Genomic DNA, 19133 nt, shown 5'->3' on the forward strand with positions numbered 1-19133 from the left:
CTATTTGAGGCTGAACCGACCCTGCAGCTCTTCTCCACAGCATGAGCCAGGCAGTTTTGGATGCTGATAAGCCAGCGAGAAGCTGGATCAGCACACCCACGGCATGCAGAGCTCAGCACCCACCGCCACACCGATCCCAGGGCACAGGATTAAACTGCATGGCTGCTGCAACAAACACACAAAACAGCAGCCAAAAAACGCTGCAGGGAATCCCCAGGGTTTCTCTCTGCACCATAAGCAACCCCCCTGCCCCTCACTGGGGCGGAGAAGGGAGCAGCTCTGATTGTCACCAGCAAAACACAGCCCAAAGCAAAGTGATGAGAAAAACCAGCACTGGGTTTTGGCTGGAAACCAGAAAGGGACCCAGTTCTGGCTCCCCCAACCATTCCATTGCATTTTTCTGTTTTTTAAACAATTTGTCAGATGGAGGATTTTGCTAAATGCTTCTCTGCCCCCTGGGCGGGACAGAGGGGCGCAAACACATGGGGAGAGGAACCTTCAGCCCCTAAATGCACACGTTCAGATGTGCTCCTGAGGAAGCAGCACCACGCAGCCACAAAGAGCTTTACATACATCACTTCTACTATCAGCTGCTTGATACCCACAGCTTAGTTCCTTATAAAATTTACAATGAAATACTATGACTTTGGGATTTTTTTTAAAGAAAAACAAACCCCAGTTGATTGGGGTTGTTTTCCTACAGCTCCCATGTAGGGTCCCACCAACCCACAGCCCAGCACCTGGGCAAGAAAACCAAAGCAAAGGAGGAGAAAAAAAAATCACCTCCCCAAAGAAATGGGGACAAACCTCTCCCACCTCACAGAGCACCTATGGAAAAACAGGTGCCTCCGGCTCCAGGGGGCCGAAGCTTTTGTTTCATCACTCCAACACAATGCAAAAATAAACACCAAAATAAACAGACCCATAAAGCAGCAGCAAAGCAGCTGGGAGACTTCCACAAGGAGAACGAGCTGAGTCCAAGAGGCATCCACACACACACATGCTGCTTTGCCTTGTAACACCCTCAGCCCTACCTGGACAACCTGGGATGCAGGGAAGCAAACCTGGGAGAAGCTTCTTTTGTTACATTTTATATATATATATAATTTTTTTTTCTTTTTAAATAAAAAAGGCACCTTCCTGCAGCACAGGGGCCCAGAGACCCCCTTCCCCAGCCACCCCCTCAGCCAGGGTTATCGGCAGAGACGTGTGTAATTGCTCTGTCAGGCAGCTGCAAGGCGCTCGCCTTTAGCTGATGCCACTTCAAAATGAAATTCTTTCTCTGGCATGGCTATGTCTGATATGCAGGCATCAAAGGGGAGGCAGCAGGTCGCCGATGCCCCGGGCCACACATTTCCCTTCTAAAGGCAGGAATGAGAGTGTCAGCTCAGGGCTGGGAGGTGGAGGGGGGTGGCCTAGGCAGTAACAACCCCTGCAGTGGGGTGATTCCCCCCACACCCTGGTCCCTATAGGAGCTGTGCATCCTACATAGAGCCCTGCCATGCCGTGCAGGGGATGCTCAGTGCCTGGAGCAAGCACCCACCGCTGCCTCCTGGGAAGCTGAGGAGACAGGGGCCACCTCAGACTCCCCACCCTCTGGCCCCAGCACAGGTCCCCATGGGACAGAGGGGTGGATAAACCTTGCTGGCACAGAGGAGGCTGAGAGCTGGTTTGGGGTGTGGGGTTTTTTCTTGTGGTTTGTTTTTTTCCAAGAGGAACACGGGGCCATGCTCGCCTTCCCCCTGCAGCTCCCAGCTCCTCTCTCCACCTGCACTCTTCAGGGAGCCAAGGCTTTTGGCAAGCTTTCCACTCCAGTTTTTATTGGTTTCAACTAAGCTGCCCCTTTCAGAGGGTTGGAAAGCTTCAATCATGAAAGGAGAAGGGAAAAAAAACAGAAGAGAAAAAAAGAAGAAAACACCACAACCACCATGCATTCTGCTCCCAACTTGCCCTGCTCACTCCCTTCCCAATCCCAGCACCACTGAGGACACGAGCCCACCCGCACACACCCCACCGTGCTGCCTATCCCAGGGCACAGCTCCCTATTTTTCCAAGCCAAACACAACCCCTCCCACGCATCTAAACGAGGGATTTAGGGCCATAGGTACCTCCAACTCTACCTGCTCAGCTCTGATCACCTTCCTGCTCGGAAGCAATTTGGAAAGGACAGGCACAGGTAGCTATTAGCTAACACATATTTAACTGCTCCAGATATCTTTTCTTTTTCTTTTCTTTTTTTTTGGCATTGTAATGGGGCGATTTGATCTTCAAAGGCCCCGTGCAAACCTTTGAAGCTTCCCAAAGAAGCCAATCTCCAGTGGGGAGGGGAAAAGAAGGGAGGGGGGGAATGTTAATAGTTTTAAAACCTGGGGAATCCTGAAGCTGGACGTAGGGTAGAAAACCCAGTGGGTTTAGCATAAAGCCCTCAGGTAAATCTTCACCTTCTTTTCACATGCATTTTTTTGGTGGGTTGCTTTGCAAAGGCTCAGGACAGGTTAGCAAGGTCGGCAGAGAAGCAGCTCTGACTCTCCAGGGACCCTCATCTCATCTCATCTCATCTCATCATCTCCCGCGTGGCGCAGCCCCAGCACAGGGTGGGGGGGGGAATCCACGGTACCTCGGTGAGAAATAGAAAGACTAAAATTTGTAAAGTCTTTAAAGGAAAAAAAAGGGGATGGGAGGGAGGGGAGGGTGTGGGGGAAAGGGAGAGGAAGATGAGAAGGAGAGGAGACACATTCCCTGCTGCACTCCCAGCCTCAGCAGCACCCTGAGAGGTGAGACACGAAATGCGTTTACCTTTAAAATAATGACTCATTTTATTTTTTTCTTTTAATATGTAGTTATAAATATATTTTGTCAAAATATATGATCATTATTGTCAAAAAAACATTTGCACATAAAGTCATAAATAAGGTCAAGGTGAACGTTTAGTTTAGAGAAGAGTCCAGCTATAGCAAGCAGTTCTGGGGTGGGACGGGAGGGAGAGAGAAGGGGAAGAGAGGGTGGCAGGGAAGGGGGGGGGGGGTCAGCGGCACCCACACCCCTCCACCACCATCTCCTGGTAGTTTTTCAGGACCACCTTGTCATACTCATCCAGGTACAGCATGGAGATGGCGCTCAGCTCCGTGGGCACGCAGCAGGCCTTGGGGATGCTGGAATTCACCGAGTTCACCAGCGTCTGCACGATGGCGTGGTTCGTGGAGTTGAGGTGGTCGGCCAGAGGGAAGGGGCAGTCCCCGTGGCAGTAAAAAGCCTGGTAGCCCGGGGGTGCCACGATCCAGTCGTTCCAGCCCACGTCGCTGAAATCCACATAGAGGGCATGGCGGCGGCAGTTTTTTTTGTTCTTGCGGGAACGCTGGTGCTTGGGGCTCCGCCGGGCGCGACGGGTCAGCGCGTGGCCTCGCCCGTCGTGCCCAAAAGTGACCAGGAGCGGCCTGAGCTGAGCCCAGTCCCCGTGCCCTTGAGGTAAAGATCGGCTAATCCTGACGTGTTTGCCCTGATGAGTCTGTGCGTGGTGGAGGTGGGTCACCTCGATCACCAGCCCGTGGTTTGGTTGCTTGTCCTTGGTCCACCGGATCACGGCCGGGCTCACATCAAAGGTCTCCCAGCGCGTCACGTTGTGGTGCACCAGACGCGTGTCCAACAGGCGCGTAATGGCCTGAGCGCGCTCCGACAGCGGCTTCATCACTTCGTAAATGTTTATCCGGTGGAAGCCCCTCTCCCAAGCCGCGCTCGGCTCCTCCACCTGCTCCCGGTACAGCCGCAGCTCCGCCGAGGAGATCACCTCGTTTTCCGGCACGCTGCTGAGGTTGAAGACGAAGCGGATCCGGGGTGCCTCGCTGGGACCCGGGACGCTCTCCAGGTGCTCTGGAGGGGAGCGGGGCAGAGGGGGAAGCGGTACAAAAAAAAGCAAACAAGAGCCCATTAGCCTTGGGGCAACCAGCCACGGCCCCCAGCGCACCCACGGCACACACCCACGGCACGCACCCACGGCACGCACCCACGCTTCACCTGCCTGGCAGCCACCGGCACCCTGCCGCTCCCCCACGCATCCCTCCCGGACAGAGCCCAAGCAGCTCCTGCCCCGGCGCTGCTGGCTCACCCTCCGAATGCCTGCACCCGGACCGGGTCACCCCTTCCCATCTCGCTCTCCCTTTCAGAGAAGTTCTCCCCCTTTCACTCCGCCCCCCCCCGCCCCCCTCACCCCTCTACCCCACAATCTCTCCAAAAATCATCTCCCCGGCAAGGTGCGGCACCGCGGAGCACAGAGGTGCCTTGTTAAGGGGCGCAGGGAGAGGGGGGGGGAAAGAGAAGCAAATTCCACCACAGTAATGATGCGACTGGATTAATAATTCAGATTTACTTTGGAAAAGAAACATCCGCTAGGAAACATTTGGATCAGATTACAAGGGCCTATTGAATAAACCTCATAAACACACAGCTGTAAGTATTAAATTCGAGTAGGGTTTTTTTTTGGGGGGGGTATTTTTTTTATTCCAAAGAGCAAACCCCAAGCAGCAGCCGCTTTGATGGTTCAAAAGAAACACACCAGGGGCGAGATCCCGCCCTCGCTTTACTCCCGCATCCGATCCAGAGCCATTAAATCCACGCGAGCCCAGGGAGTGACCCCGAGGCAGAGGCACCGAGGGAAACCCGCTGTTGTCAACAGAAGCAAAAGCACCTCGAAATATGGTCAAGCTCGGGTTAAGCACAGGATGCTGGAGAAAAATGCAGAGCAGCACGCCTGTCACCCACACAGAGCAGGCTTGGGGCGAGGGGGGGGATGTGGGGGGAGCGGTTTTCCTCCCATAAATTTAGAGCCGGGCACGTCCTCCTGCTTCTAAACGCGTTTGTGAGCTTCCAAAGGCAAGGAAATCCCGATCGCTCCCGGGGCTGGGAATTTACCTCCTCCCATCACTGACCTTCATGGTGGAAACTCCTCACGGTGTTTGCCCGGCTGGTCGATCGCTCAGGGTACTGCAGGCTAATTTCTTGGAGGCTTTCCTCCTCTTCTCCAGACTGGAGCCGATACAGATCCAGCATGTAACTAGGAATGACGGCTGACTTGCTGGGCTGAGGCCGCCTTCGCAGCCCAAACATCTGCAGCAGAGTTGTTTCGAAACCCCGCAAGAGTTCATGGCTTTGGGCAGAGCGGCGTCCGGATCCGGCTTGTCCCTGAAGCTCGGCGACTTTCTTCCTGCCGGTCTCGGGTATCAGGCTAGCATGGTTAGTACCTCCTAGCAGGACTTGGCATAGTAGGATGACCATCAGCATTCGGTTACCAGGAATCATGGTGTCTCTGGGGTGTAAAAAAGCGCAACAACAAACAACAAGGAAAGTCAGGATGAGAAGAAACACAACCCCCCCCCCCCCAACACACACCTCCTCCTCTTCCGAATAAACTTAAACATTAAGAAGTGGCAAAGGGACAGTGAGAGGAGCCCCCGAGGGGCTGCGGGCGCGCCCCGGCGGGCAGGGATTAGCCGCTCGCCCCGGGCTGCTCGCTGCCCGCCCGGCAGATCCCACGGGCAGGCGGCTCGCCGGCGCATCCCGGCCCCGCTCGCCCCGCCGGGTCGGGACGGGTCGGGGAGAAGCCGCGGCGGGGTCCCGGTGCCCGGTGGGGAAGGGGCGCCCGGTTCGGCGGGATTCGGGAAGGCGGGTTCGAGTCCCGCCGCCGGACCCCGGGATGGGGGTTTACGGCGGGGGGCGGGAGGGGGGATGGGGTGTGCGGGGACAAGCCCAAAATAAAGTTTAAAAAACTGAAATAAAGGTCGGTAACGAAACCCAAAAAGTAAAGAGCGAAGGCGAGGAAGAAGAGGGCTGTACTCACTGACAGCAAGCAAGGCATATCAGCACAGTCCATGATTCTGGAGAGCCAGCCCGGACCCAGCGCGCCGAAAGCCTCGGGGCAGCGGCTGCCGAGCGCCTCCCGCGATCGCCGCCCGGGCGCAGTGCGGCCGCCGCCGCCGCCGGCCCCGGTTTTCTCCCGGCCCCGCAGTCACGTGGAGCCGCGCACCCCGCCAGCCCGGCCCGGCCCGGCCCGCCGCCCCCGGCCCGCCCCCGCCCGGCCCGGCCCCGCGGGGGACGGCCCGGCCCGCCCCGCCGCCCGCGCCAGGCTCCCGGCCCGCGGCGCCCGCCGCCCCGGGGAGGAGGAGGGGGCGTTGGAGAGGGGGGATGGCCGGTGGAGGGGCAGCGCCCGGGGGTCGGGACCCCGCCGGTGCTGGGGTTGAGCTGCGTCGGGCGTGGGACGGGGTTAGCGCGGTCTCCGGGGGAGGGAATGAGGGAATGAGGGAAGGGGAGGGTGTTGGAGGGGGGTTCCCCCCGCTCCGCTCAGGTGCATCCCCGGGGGACCGGTTCAGAGCAAGGCCCGGGGCCCCGCGGCCCCCTCCTGCCCTCTCTCTCTCTCCGCATGGCCGGGGGGGACCGTGGGCGTGGGTGTCCCCGCGGCGTCCGTGTCACCGCACGGCCCCCGCCGGGCGCTGTGCCGGGTCCGGTGAACCGGCCGAGTTTCCCTTCCCGAGTTTCCCCGGCCTCTCGGCCGGTCTGGGAAGGGAAACTCGGGAACGAAACTCGGGAAGCGCCTCTCTCCCTCAACGAGGGAGGGAGGGAGCGGTTGGGAGTGGGAAGCAGCTGCAGGGTGAAGAGGACGGCGGCAGGGACCCGGTGCCTCCCGAGCTCACGGCATCCCCCCGAGGGGCTGAGCTTCAGGAAACCCCTGCACACCCCCGGGGGCTGGGAGCACGCTGCAGGGCCCTTGGATTATCCCTGTTCCTTGCTCTGAGTTCCCACTGGCTCTCCGGATTGTCTCATCCTTCTATCCCTTCCCACCCCGGCTGTCCAAATCGCTCTCTTCCCCCATTCCCAAAAGACCAGGCTCCTGGATGCCAAGCAGGCATCTTCCCAAACCAGCACACTTTGCACAGCCACAACTGGCAGCTCCAGAGGGGTACAAACAGGGGTATCCTGAAGGGAGGATGCTCCCTGCCCCTCAGTTCAACCCAAGCGTTGCCTTGGGCCAGCTTTGGGGGTGAGACTGAGAGCCAAGGCTTCCCAAGGCGTGAGGGTGTTTGGGGACAGGCTGACCTGCCAGCAGCACACCTCAACTGGACACGCTGGGGGTGATGGCACGGACAAGGCGTGGAGAAGGCAGCTCCTGGGAGAGACACCCTAAGGAAGAGCGACAGATGCCACATACTTTGGAGAGATGATAACTAAAAGCCAACTCCACCAGAGCGTTGAATCGTCGTCCCCTTGCCCTGCTGGGGCATCCCTTTGTCATCTATGGAGAAAAGGGTTATGTTAGTGTACAATACTCAAAGAGGTGGTCATGGAGTGGCTGCTGGAACTCCAAACTTTGATTAACCACAATCAAGTGACAGAGCCCTGGGACAGGCTGCCCAGGGGGGTGTGGAGTTTCCATCTCTAGAGCTATTCCAGACCCATCTGGATGCCTCCCTGTGCAACCTGTCCTAGGGACCCTGCTTTGGCAGGGGGGTTGGACCCCATGATCTCCAACCCCTACAGCTCTGTGAGTCTGTGAAAAGCCACCTCAGGAATACGATGCCCCTAAACCAGCACGTTCCCACAAAACAACCAGAACACTGCGCCCAAGCCCACAGCAGCACCCATCAGCTTCCTTACAGCACTGCCCCAAAGCTCACACCATCAGATACCACTTCTTTTAATAGTTCCCTTCTTTTCTTTCCTTTTTTTTCCCCCCTTTCTCTTTTTTTCAAGCTCCGACCTGACCCATGCATTAGGAAAGCCCAGGGATGTCACCGAAAGGACACGCGCAGATAAAAGGCAGTGCTGACACTGTAATATCTCTGAGTTATTCCTATAGCACTCCGAGTTTAAAAGAAACATCTGTTACCAAGGTATTTGGACTATGAATCCATCAAAATTCGTGAAATATTGCCATCGCCATTTCAAATGTATCACACTGTGTGTTATTCTTAACAAGGGAAAACAATTTTTGGAGTAGCTGCTGTGCAACTTTTTAAAGTTAAATAACATTTTCATTGAAAATACTCCAGTCTCTAAACAAAGTTTACGCAAGGGCCTGTATAGCACTGCTCTTAAAACAGACCTCTGGATCTGGAAAAGCAACTGGCTCCCCTCGTTGTGGGAGCGAGCAGAGATCCGTCAGGCTCTTTGTCTGTCTGAAAGGCTGCAGGGGGACCTCACTGCAGCCTCCCAGTCCCTGAAGGGAGCAGGGAAACAGGGGGGGAATCAGCTTGTTAAAAGGGTAGACAATGGCAGGACAAGGGGGCTGGAGTGAAGCTGAAGGAGGGAAGGGTGCGATATTAGGGGGAAGTTCTGTACAGAGAGAGCGGTGGGGGGCTGGAAGGGGCTGCCCAGAGAGGGGGTGGGTGCCCCGTCCCTGGGGGTGTTCAAGGCCAGGTTGGATGGGGCCCTGGGCAACCTTGTGTAGCTCCAGGCCTGGAGGTTGGTGTCCCTGCCTGTGGCAGGGGGTTGGAGCTCTGTGATCCTTGGAGTCCCTTCCAACCCAGACCAGTCTGGGACTCTATGATTCTATGAAAGACCTCACTGGGGTTTTGTTAGGATCAGAGAGTGGCCGAGTTTGAAATGTTTGTTGCTGATGGAATTCGGTCCCACAAGTACCCAGTGCTTGCTCCCCTTAAGCCATCCTGTTAAACCCAGATCCAAAAAGTCCCTGGTGCTAATGCCAGTTAACCATGCAAGGAGATGGCCTGGAGGGACAGAAACCAGTGGAGAGCAGTGTGGTTTAGGCTCTTGTACGAGGCAACAGTGTATTTGAGTAACTTACTGGTTACTAAGAAGTGTTAGTCATGGGGAAAGCTGTAGTATTTATTCCATAAAATGTAAATACATAACCCAAACCACAAAGGAGTAACCATGGGTGGAAATAGCGTAGAATTCAGTGAGGGAGCTGAAATGCTTGTCTACAGAAGCTGTATTTCCTTAGCCCCACAGGGAGTAATTCACCTTGAGCGGAGCTTCTGCTCAAGCCCGTGGAGTTACACACAGGCTGAACTCGGTCCAGGCGCGCTGAACAACCCCGCGCGTTATATATTCCAGCCCGAGAAGCCAATGCCAAAACAGAGCTAAAAATACAAATGGGGAAGGTTTGAAAAGCAAACACGGGCTCAGTTCAGCGGTAGATGCAACATTGTGTGTTTTAAAGATCCAGTGTGTCAAAAGAGGGAACGTTGTGTCTGTGCTGGGCGCAGGACACACCTCCCCCTGCACCACGGCTCTCCTGGGTGGGACGGGGGGATTGGTGTGGTCCTTGCCCGTGCTCCAGTCCCAGACACCTTTGGGGTTCTGCTGCCAGGGGTTTTTTTCCTCTCTGACTTCCTTTAAAAAAAAACATCTGGGGAATCTCTGCACCTGGCCTCCTCTGGAAGCTGCACACCAGGTCACTGGGGACGTCACCCTGCAAAGACTGGCCAGACAAAGAGGTGGTTCATGTGTGGATAGACCCAGACTGTCACAGAACACCTGGTGGCAACCAGAAGCCCAGGACCTGGCAGGTCTCCTAGAGCCTGGGTACCCCGCTCTGCTTCCAGAGGTCACTAGCTGAGGGGCAATTGTTTGCTCCCTCTTGTTTCTACCTGGTAATCGTGGATTTGTGTTCCAAATAGAATCCCATCTGACACCAGTTGACTCGTTTCCAGGCTTTGTGTGCTCAGGACCAACCAGGAGGTCCTGCAGGTTCAGCACCCCTAGAAATTAGGCCAGCTCTGTTTACAGGGCAAACTTCTCCCCTGATGGCAGCATTTCAGGAGATGCCTCTGGACTCTGGGCAGAGAGAGAGAAAGATCTTCCCAAACCAGTTCTTGCATCCTCTGTTATTTTTAGAGCAGCTGCACCTTTTGGGCTCCAAAGTTTGCAAACAACCTGCCTTAGGAGAGAAACTTGTCTCGCCAGATTTGGGCTTGAGCAGAAACAAGCCTAAAACCATAAATAAATAAATAAAGTCAGATGTCAGAGGCATCCTAATGACATGAATTACAGGAGGAGATGCTCACAAGTGTGCTGAGATCAATTCCCTCCTAGCCTTTCCTTTCAACTGCCTAAGCTTGTCAATTAAAACAAAGGGAACTGAGCAAACAAGTCCAAGGGATTACATTTTCCAAAGGAGCTCTTCACTAAAGAGCTGGACTAGGGCTGAGGAAAACAAGTGCAGCTGCTTGAACGGTGAAAGGAACATTTTTTACAGCCTCTGTGAGATTTTTTTCCCTGATTCCTCTGAACACTTTGGAGCTGGCCCCTTCCACCAGCACTTTCTACCTCATCTTGAGTACAGAAATCCATACTTCCTCTGAATCACAAGGCTGGGCCCAGCTTGGACTTGATTTCAGCTTTAATGTGTTTCTGCAGAGGTGTCAGGACCACGTCCTGAACCAGCTAAGAAGTGAATCAGGTTCAGCATTGCTGTTTTATTCCAAACAGTTGGGTTGGTTGGGTTTTTTTATACAAATACATACAAAAACACTGTGTGGGAACATTCAAAAAAATGGAGTTATAAAAAGGCAGCCTTTGGTAATCAGATACACAGCCACTGAAGCAGTAGGGTTGGCTGCTTTGTCTATTTTTAAGTTTTAAGAACGTTTTATTCTTTTGCAAATCATAGAATCCCAGACTGGTCTGGGTTGGGAGGGACCCCAAGGGTCACAGAGCTCCAACCCCCTGCCACAGGCAGGGACACCAACCTCCAACCCTGGAGCTACACAAGGTTGCCCAGGGCCCCAGCCAACCTGGCCTGGAACACCCCCAGGGATAGGGCACCCACACTCTCTCTGTCCACCTCTAGATCATGTCCTTAAGGACTTCATCTACACTTCTTCAGGAAGTGCTTCAGCAACACAACTCCAAAAATCAAGGTAGAGCCATTGTAATGGTCCCTTGTTAAAATTCACAAGTTGCACTTTAAAGCCAGCAGTTGTAACACCATCTACTCAATCGGTGCTACAAGAAGACTACGGACTCACCTCCTGCAGCCTTTGGAAGGAAACGCTGCTTTTAGCACCCATTTGCTTCTCACCCCCTGAGAAGCAAGAAGGACCTCCAGAAAATAAAGAACACATTCCTCCTGCTCTGCAATTGTGGCTGGTACTAATTAAGGCCATGGCTCTTCTAACGAGCGCCATACGGCCACATGGCTACCGAGATAAGCAGATTCCTCTTGGATCTGTTGAGTCATGAACACTTCTTGGGAATACCACAAGCACTGGAGCTCCCTGAGCACACACACCACCTCAGCGTGTCTCCAGCACTGACCCACAGCTTTGTCTGGGTTCAGCTGTGACTCTTCCTCACTGTCTACCACAGCCACCCTTCCACACAACCACGTGCCACCTCCGCGGTGCTGACATTTGTCTCTGTCCTTTAATTGTATCTTGAGACTGGCCATCAGCAGAAGCTCTAGAGATGTCAAGCACTTGTATGAAGTGTAAATAAGCAGAGAAGGACCTGGGTGTCACGGGGGATGAGAAACTGAACATGAGCCAGCAGTGTGCTCTTGCAGCTCGGAAGGGTGATGGCTCAGCAGGGGGGTGGCAGCAGGGACAGGGAGGGGACTGTCCCTCTCAGCTCTGCCCTCCCCAGCTGGAGTCCTGTGTCCAGAGCTGGGGCCCAACACAAGGAAGATGTGGGGCTGTTGGAGAGGGGTCAGAGGAGCCACGGGGATGCTCAGAGGGCTGGAGCAGCTCCCCATGGAGAGAGGCTGAGGGAGCTGGGCTGGGTCAGCCTGGAGAAGAGAAGGCTGTGGGGGGACCTCACTGCAGCCTCCCTGTCCCTGAAGGGAGCAGAGGAACAGGAGGGGAATCAACTTTTAAAAAGGACAGACAATGGCAGGACAAGGGGGATGGATTAAAGCTGAAGGAAGGAAGGTTTAAATCTACTGAGAGCAGCAGGACCCCAACCAAGGTGGGCCCTTGATGGCTTATTCTAGTAGAAGACAGTCTGTGTAGGTGCTGTGGCTTTGTCAGGACTACCCAGTTCGCCACAAATATCCTACAGGTTGAGTCCTTATGAAAGGGGTAATGCAGCAGAAGGAAGGACCTAAAAGAACCTGCAGCCCTTCCTGTCAGAGCTTTTAGCAGGACCTACTTCACTACAGTGCAGTGAGGCTCCCTGTTCTATTATTGATGAGGCAAGCTAACGAGTGAGGTGTTACCTGGGTTTATTTTCAAGGTAGAGACATTCTTACTTACTGTTACCTGCTCTGCTCTGCTCTGGGGCAACAAAGAGCCCTTGTAAGCAGAATCAAAGCCCACTACCCCCTCTTCCAAACAGCTGCCACCCAAAGGCACCTGAGCAGGGGCACAGTTTGTGTCACCAGCAGTGAAACCTGATTTCATTTTTGGCTGCTCTTTTGTACATAAGCAATTATCTGTCATCCCCATCGCTGCTCCCAGCATACACAGACACCGACTCAGCAGCCTAAAGGTGGCCTTTAGCTACCCAGGAACCTCAAAGGCAGTGGGTTTGATGCAGTGCTGCGAGCACTGTGATGCCTGAAGGAAGCTTGGCCTCATGAAGAAGTTGATTTGGACTTGAGAAGGTCTCAGTTCAGCTTTCTGCTTCCGTGACACCAGCTGAATCACCAGGAACCTACTTCATCCAAGAGGGTAAGCATGTGCTTAGCAGGGAAGAGCAATTTTAAAAAATGGAGGAAAGGAGGTAATTAGAATTAAAAACACATCAGAGCTTCCATTTGGGAAGAACAAGAGCATTTTGTGCCATTCTCAGCAAAGCCAAACATTCATTCCAAACAGGTCCTCAAATTCCACCCCAGAAACCAGGCAGCTTTCAAACCATTTCAGTGGGGCTCCAGCCCCTGAGGACAAACTGGAAAAGCAGCATGACACTGAGACTCTGAAAAATCTCTCATTTACAGCACATGAAATGAAAGTTGTACTGCCCTGTACATCATGAAGAGGTGGAGAGACACTCAATTCACATCCTCCCTACAGCAGAAGGACCTGCTGACTCCCTCTCCTGTCACACCTGCTTGAGAAGAGCAGAAGGGAATCATTGCTGTGGGACATATCATAAACCACAGAAGCAAAACCACCTCTGTAAGAAAGAAGTGGAAGGGAGTATGCCTGGAGACAAGGAATCCAGCACATCATAGCCAGGGGTGGGTTTCCAGCATTTCCCAGACATAGACATCAGGTCTTTAGATGACTGGATGGCAGCCACATGGCTGGTCAGCTGAAGGGAGACCAATTGCTTGACCTGCAGGCTTCGAAGCAAAGACAGTCCAAACCCTCTGATACCTTATCCAAATGATGTGAGCAAACCAGCATTATACCTGTGGACCATGTGTGTCCATCCCACAGCAAACCTGGCTTTCATGGAAAGGCCATTGGCAGGTTCTGCTTCTTTGATTTTCTGAAGTACCCATCACCAAATGGCTTAGAGAGGAATAAAACAGGAACTGGTTCTTAAAAAAAAAAGGAAGAAAGGGACTTTTAGGAGAGGAACAGCTAAAAAACAGTTTGGAGAAGGGAGCTAATCTGAAGATACCCTGTATCTCACTCTCTCTTACGCATGAAGGGGCCTTGGAAGTGTGGGGTTGCTCACCCACACAGAGGTCCACCTGAGCAGAGGGGTTTAGAGAGCCAGACTCCAGAGGATAAGCAGGAAGAGAGATCAGGAGAGAAAGCTGATATGGGCAAGAAGTGAAAACCAAGGAGGTAAATTCAGTCTGGGCAAAGGGCCAAGGCAAGGCCAAGTGCAATTCTAGAAAACGGGACTGAAGCCAAAGGCACCAAGGTGTCAGGACAGGCTGCAGAGACAACCCAGAGTGAAGCAACCAGCAGGTGCACAGCATCACCCAGGCAGGAAGAGAAACAGGCTTCAAGGTAGGTTTCTGAACAGAGCTCAGGATGGAGGATCTGAACCAGCAGTTTCTATCTGTGCAGGCTCCAGGGTTAGCATCACACCAGCATCTCCCAGTACCAGCTCCCTGGGCACACTGGTGTTACACTTTGAGTCACAGAATTGTAGGGGTTGGAAGGGACCTCAAGAGATCATTGAGTCCAACCCCCAAGTCATGGGAAGCAGAAGCAGAACTAAGTTGGGGCGATTTCTAGAAGGACCTCTTGTTCCCCTGGTCACACCCTGCATTTCTGCTTGTTCCATCTCCATCCTGCTGACTCTGCTGCCTTTCCCCACCCTCCATACACACACCTCATGGGTACACATACCTCACAAGGCAGCAAGACTCAGAACCAGGTATTGTATGGAAAATACACCACACCCCACACCCCAATTTGAAGAAACATTGCCAAGATCAAATGTGTCATTTATAGAAGTGGCATCAGCACATAAATATTCCTCACAAAGATCCAACTAACTCCAAGGCTAACTCCGTGGCTGCCAAAACCAGAGTCATCTGTCCTGCCTCCTGAGGCCATCAGCAAGTCACTTCATCTCCCATCATTCTTTTTTTGGGGGGTTGAACTCAATGATCTCTGGAGGTCCCTCCCAACCCCTACAACTCTGTGATTCTCCACGTAACAGTTAGGTGCAGAGGCAAAGGAAATCCTGCTTCACCAGGCTGAGGTGATGACAAGAAGGAAATTAAGTGGATTAAGACAGGTGTTTGAAGAGTGGAGGATAAATGATAAAATGAGAAGGCCAAAGAGGACTTAGAATCAATGAGCACTGATTTGAGTCAAGGATAGTGGAGACAAACCCCAGATCCAAAGTGCAAAATATTTGCCAGCCAAGAGAGAATCTCTCTGTGTGGTGCTACGAGGACAGCTCGGACTTGCAAAGCTGTCATGTAGTGCATTTCTCTCTTGGTATGGCTGGCAGTCACCAGCACAGTCATTATTCACAGAATCAGAGAATCACAAGGTTGGAAAAGACCTTTAAGATCATCCAGTCCAGCCGTTCCCATCCTGAGCTAAACCAGATCCCTGAGCACCTCATCTCCCCTCTGTTAAACACACCCAGGGGTGGGGACTCAGCCCCCTCCCTGGGCAGCCAGAGGTTCCCCAGCTGGTAAGCCATCAGGAGCCCAAAACAAGATAACCACAGAGGAGGTGCCTTGAAATGGATGGCACAACTGGATCACTTCCATCGTGTTTTCTGCTTGGTAGAGGCACTTGAAGGGGGTGCCTGGATGTATCTGTAGGGTTAAGAATGGCTACGCCCTGGGGGGCTGAGCTACAGTCAACCAGAAAATTGTAGACCTAACTAGTCTGCCTGTGCTGGCAGGAGGTCCACAGCTCTGCTGCCTCAGGGGTAGCTCCCAACCCACTCCCAATCCTTTCCGGGATACAGAGGCTTTATCTCCCCAAGCATCATCCATTCCCTGTCCGTGCACCATGACCCTCACACTGCTGGGCAAAAACTCCTTTCACCCAAACCAGCAAAGCTCCCAAATCCAGCCTAAAAAAACCAGCAAGAAAACCAGAACAAAAACCAAACCAAAAAACCCCAAATCCAGCGGGCAAAAAGCTTCTTTTAACTAAAAAACTGATGAAGGCTGGGCTCTGTTCTGCTGCTTGAGGCATGGAAATGCTGTGTTCATATGTTTCAGCTTCTTCCCAGCAACAAAGCCCCCAAAAGCACTTTGTGTCTGCAGGCTGAGCAGCTCCATGTCTCCCATGGCAGAGGGCACACACAGTGATCTGGCTCGCGTTACTGAGCAGGATCAGATGATAGGTGAAGATCCGTGGTGCTGAGCAGCAGGTGCAGCTGGTCAGCAGCTCACAGGTCAAAGTCTCCTCCCTCTGTCTGAAAATCCTCCTGCACCTTTCTTTTCCAAAGTAAGTAGAGGCCCTTTGTTCTCCAAAGACTTTTGTTGCTACCAGGCTGGATGTACTTACACACCTCTGTGTGGGTGAGACTTTAGCACAGGGACGTTGGTACCGGATGTTCCAGCTGATGTAATTTTTTTATATCATCAATTGTTTTGCAAAACTCCCCATTTTACTGCCCCTCAAGAGAAGAACAGTATATCCAGCCAAATATATCCAGCCAAAAAACCTGCCCCTCATCCCTGGTGCTTAAGAAATGTGGATTCATCGCCCTTCACTCTCTCTTGAGGTTTTCTCTGTGTAATTTTGTGCTGCTCAGACACCTAATGACCTAAGTGGTCCCAGGAAAGGGCAACTGGCTTCCCTTGTAAAAAAAAAATAACCCCAACAACCTGGTGTTTATTTGCAATTTAGCTTACCTGCCTTGTTTAAAGTGTTATCAGAATGCATCCACCCACTTTCTTCATTTTCACTAGGTATCCAAGATTGGCTTGAATTGAGAATGTCTAAAGCCTCAGGCATGATCCTGGGTGTTCTAAAGACTTAAATGCCACTGCTTAAAGAGTTAAAGATCTAGATGGCTGCACTAAGAGGATGATAAACTAATCACTCAGTCACTGCTGGTGAGCCTGGTGTCATTTACTGAAACATGGAATGCATTTAACAATGTAAAAGAAACTCCATGCAGTGCAAAAGCCAAAGATGATTGTTAGATTGTCAAGATTTACTTTGGAGAAAGTCCTCAGTCTAATTACCTATGTTTAAGTAACAGAAGTATTTTTCCACTCATTGAAGAAGTGAGCATTTTCCTTTCTAGCCAATTGGAATTTTCAGTTTTCTTTTAACGTGACTAAGGACTGCAGATTCTGTTCAAAGGGCTGCAAAAATATAAGACAGGGACTGAGTACAAGAAATAACTCTTCTAGGGAACAAGTAAGACATGTTTCTTATCCTTAAAATAAGAGAAGTAGAAATAATAATTCCAGAACTAGCACTGCACATTTACCTATTGATCTGTATCCAACGTTTGCAGTTTAGAATTTGGTGAATATTGCTAATTCTATCTTCAAAATGGGATCTGTTCAAGACCAAGAGAGCAAATATGAAAAAGCCATCAAAGGGACTTTGTGACGCTCATCCAGTGAGCATCCACACCACAAATAATAACTATTATTACTCTATTAAACCTAAATTAAAACATCACCACTCTGCTGTGCTAGGCAGTTAGCTCAGGACCCCTTCCCAGTGCACCAAATCCCAGAGCTCTGGTCAGTGGATACCCCCACAATCTTCTCACTGATGGGGAATTAAGACCAGGAGTGACAGAGGATGTTCCTCCAGAGCGACAGGAAGGTGTGACCACAGCTTATCTTTGCAGATCAGTGTCACTTTGACCTAGCAAACACAGGCAAGAACAGGCAATGCACTGACGTGGGTTTAGCACGTACCAACAAGTCTCCAGAGGCTCTGGATGGTACTCTGATGTGGCCATAGCACATCCACACAGACCAGTGTCAATTTGACCTAGTAAACACAAGCAGCAATAGAAAAGGAAGCAGTATCAGTTTAGCAAGTGTTAACTGCTTCCCAGTTCTCCAGAGACTCCAGACAGGCACTCTGCTTGTGAGCTTGGGCCAAGTTCATCCCGTGGCTCCAAATGAGGAGGCAAAAGCACATACATTTGGTGAGACCCACCTTCATGACAAGCCTGACAAAACAGCACAGGACCATCTTCCCCACTGGATGACTGCTGATGGCTCAGGCAGTTCTGCTGTCCTTGGTTTGGGCAGTCTTCACAGAAGTAAGGAAAGCTTCACAGGATCCAAATCCAGGTGTATGGGTGGAGATTCAGCTGATCAAATGGAGAAACCTCCAGCATGGTCTCATCCTGAAAAGAACATCAAATACAGATCAAATTGCTCTCAAAAGGTGGCTATTTCCCTGCACACCTGAAAAGGGAATCTGAATGAGCAACTCAGTGTTGAGGTATATACACTGTAGAGACCTACAGGCACAAAAGATGAATGCTATTTAAAAGAACCTGCTGTTCCTGTAGTGTGAACCCTTCCCTCTACAAAGAGGCAACGTTTACCCTAGGAAGTGTCCCATTAGCCTCAGTGCTCTTCATGAAGGAAGGAGTGCAAACACTTGGAAATTAGTAGGACCAAGAAATGGTTCTACCAGCAAGAACCAAGGAACTTTTGAAATACACTTACAGCCCCACAGACCCCAGTCACTACTGCAGAGCAAAGTACTTCTACCTCATATATATGTGCATGTATTTTAAGAGTTGAAAGCTGACAGACTTGTACTTCTCAGTGGCCAATAAAAACCCTTGTTAGCAACATCTGGATACAAGATAGGGAACCTTGCAAAGAAACATGAGGTATTCAACAAGTTTCTGCCATGGGTTCATCCTCAGTCCTCTGAGGACTTTGCTCCAAAGTCCATGGAGGTGTTGGAGTATTTTTCCATTGACTTCACTGGGCTCTGAATGAAGACCTAAAGCCTCCCTGCTGCCTTTTGGACATTTATTTGTGTTTGATCTGTAATAAGATCTTTCATTTCTCTTATTTCTGTAAAAACAAATAAAGTCACAGTACAAGAAATCAACTAAACACATGCTTATCTTTAAGCATATCCCTAAACCCACTGACTTAACGTCCTTAAACCCTATGGACTCCTGGGAGAGAAAAGCACATGCTTAAAATTAAACACGTGCACGGGCTCTTTGCTAATTAGCAATGGTCCTTACTTCTTACAGAGCCCTGAACACATCTTAGAACATCTGGGGTTTTAGGGTCCATATGGGAGAAATTACATGGAGACCATCTCAGAAGTGCAACTTTTAGTATTGTATCTAAGGTTGGAAGCCTGTGTTTAATGGCTGTAAGACCGATTCTGTTACAAACCACGTACAACTAGTTAAGGGAATTAAGACTTTCTCAGATATTTGTAAAAAAATAAGAATATTTCAAACCAGAGCTTTAGGACACAGTCCCATCGTGGTCCAACTCATCAAAACAAAGCTGCTTTCTGGAATGTGTGTGTTTACTGGCTTCTCAAGAGCAAATGCGTCTCACTTCAGCCAAAATATTCTCCTTGGCCTCCTTTGCGTTGCTTAGAGGAAGCACTTGTGCATCCTCTCCAGCCTGGCTCTTGGAAGATAAGCCAGCCTTTACCATTGGGTCAGACAGCAAAAGGAAGACCATTCCCAGTAATCTGCACAGAGCAAAAAACATTTTTCTTCACCACACCTTGTTTATTTTGGAGCTCTGCTAGAGGCTGTTAGAACTCTCGACTATCTCGATCGCAGACATGGCCTGAAATTTAACAAGTCTGACAGCTCCATTCAGCATTGTTTCT

At 51.5% G+C, this 19133-nt stretch overlaps 1 protein-coding gene across 1 annotated transcript; it reads right to left on the bottom strand.

Moving 5' to 3' along the window:
- Positions 1-2797: 2797 nt before the first annotated feature.
- BMP4 (bone morphogenetic protein 4) lies at positions 2798-5292 on the bottom strand (the record flags this gene model as incomplete). Its single annotated transcript, XM_084270617.1, has 2 exons — positions 2798-3867; positions 4923-5292. 2 exons carry the CDS (start codon positions 5290-5292, stop codon positions 3026-3028), a joined length of 1212 nt encoding a protein of 403 aa, XP_084126743.1. The 3' UTR covers positions 2798-3025.
- Positions 5293-19133: the final 13841 nt, after the last annotated feature.

This window comes from Gallinula chloropus (genome assembly GCF_964237585.1).
Source record: "Gallinula chloropus genome assembly, chromosome: 14".
NCBI classification, from domain to species: Eukaryota; Metazoa; Chordata; class Aves; order Gruiformes; family Rallidae; genus Gallinula; species Gallinula chloropus.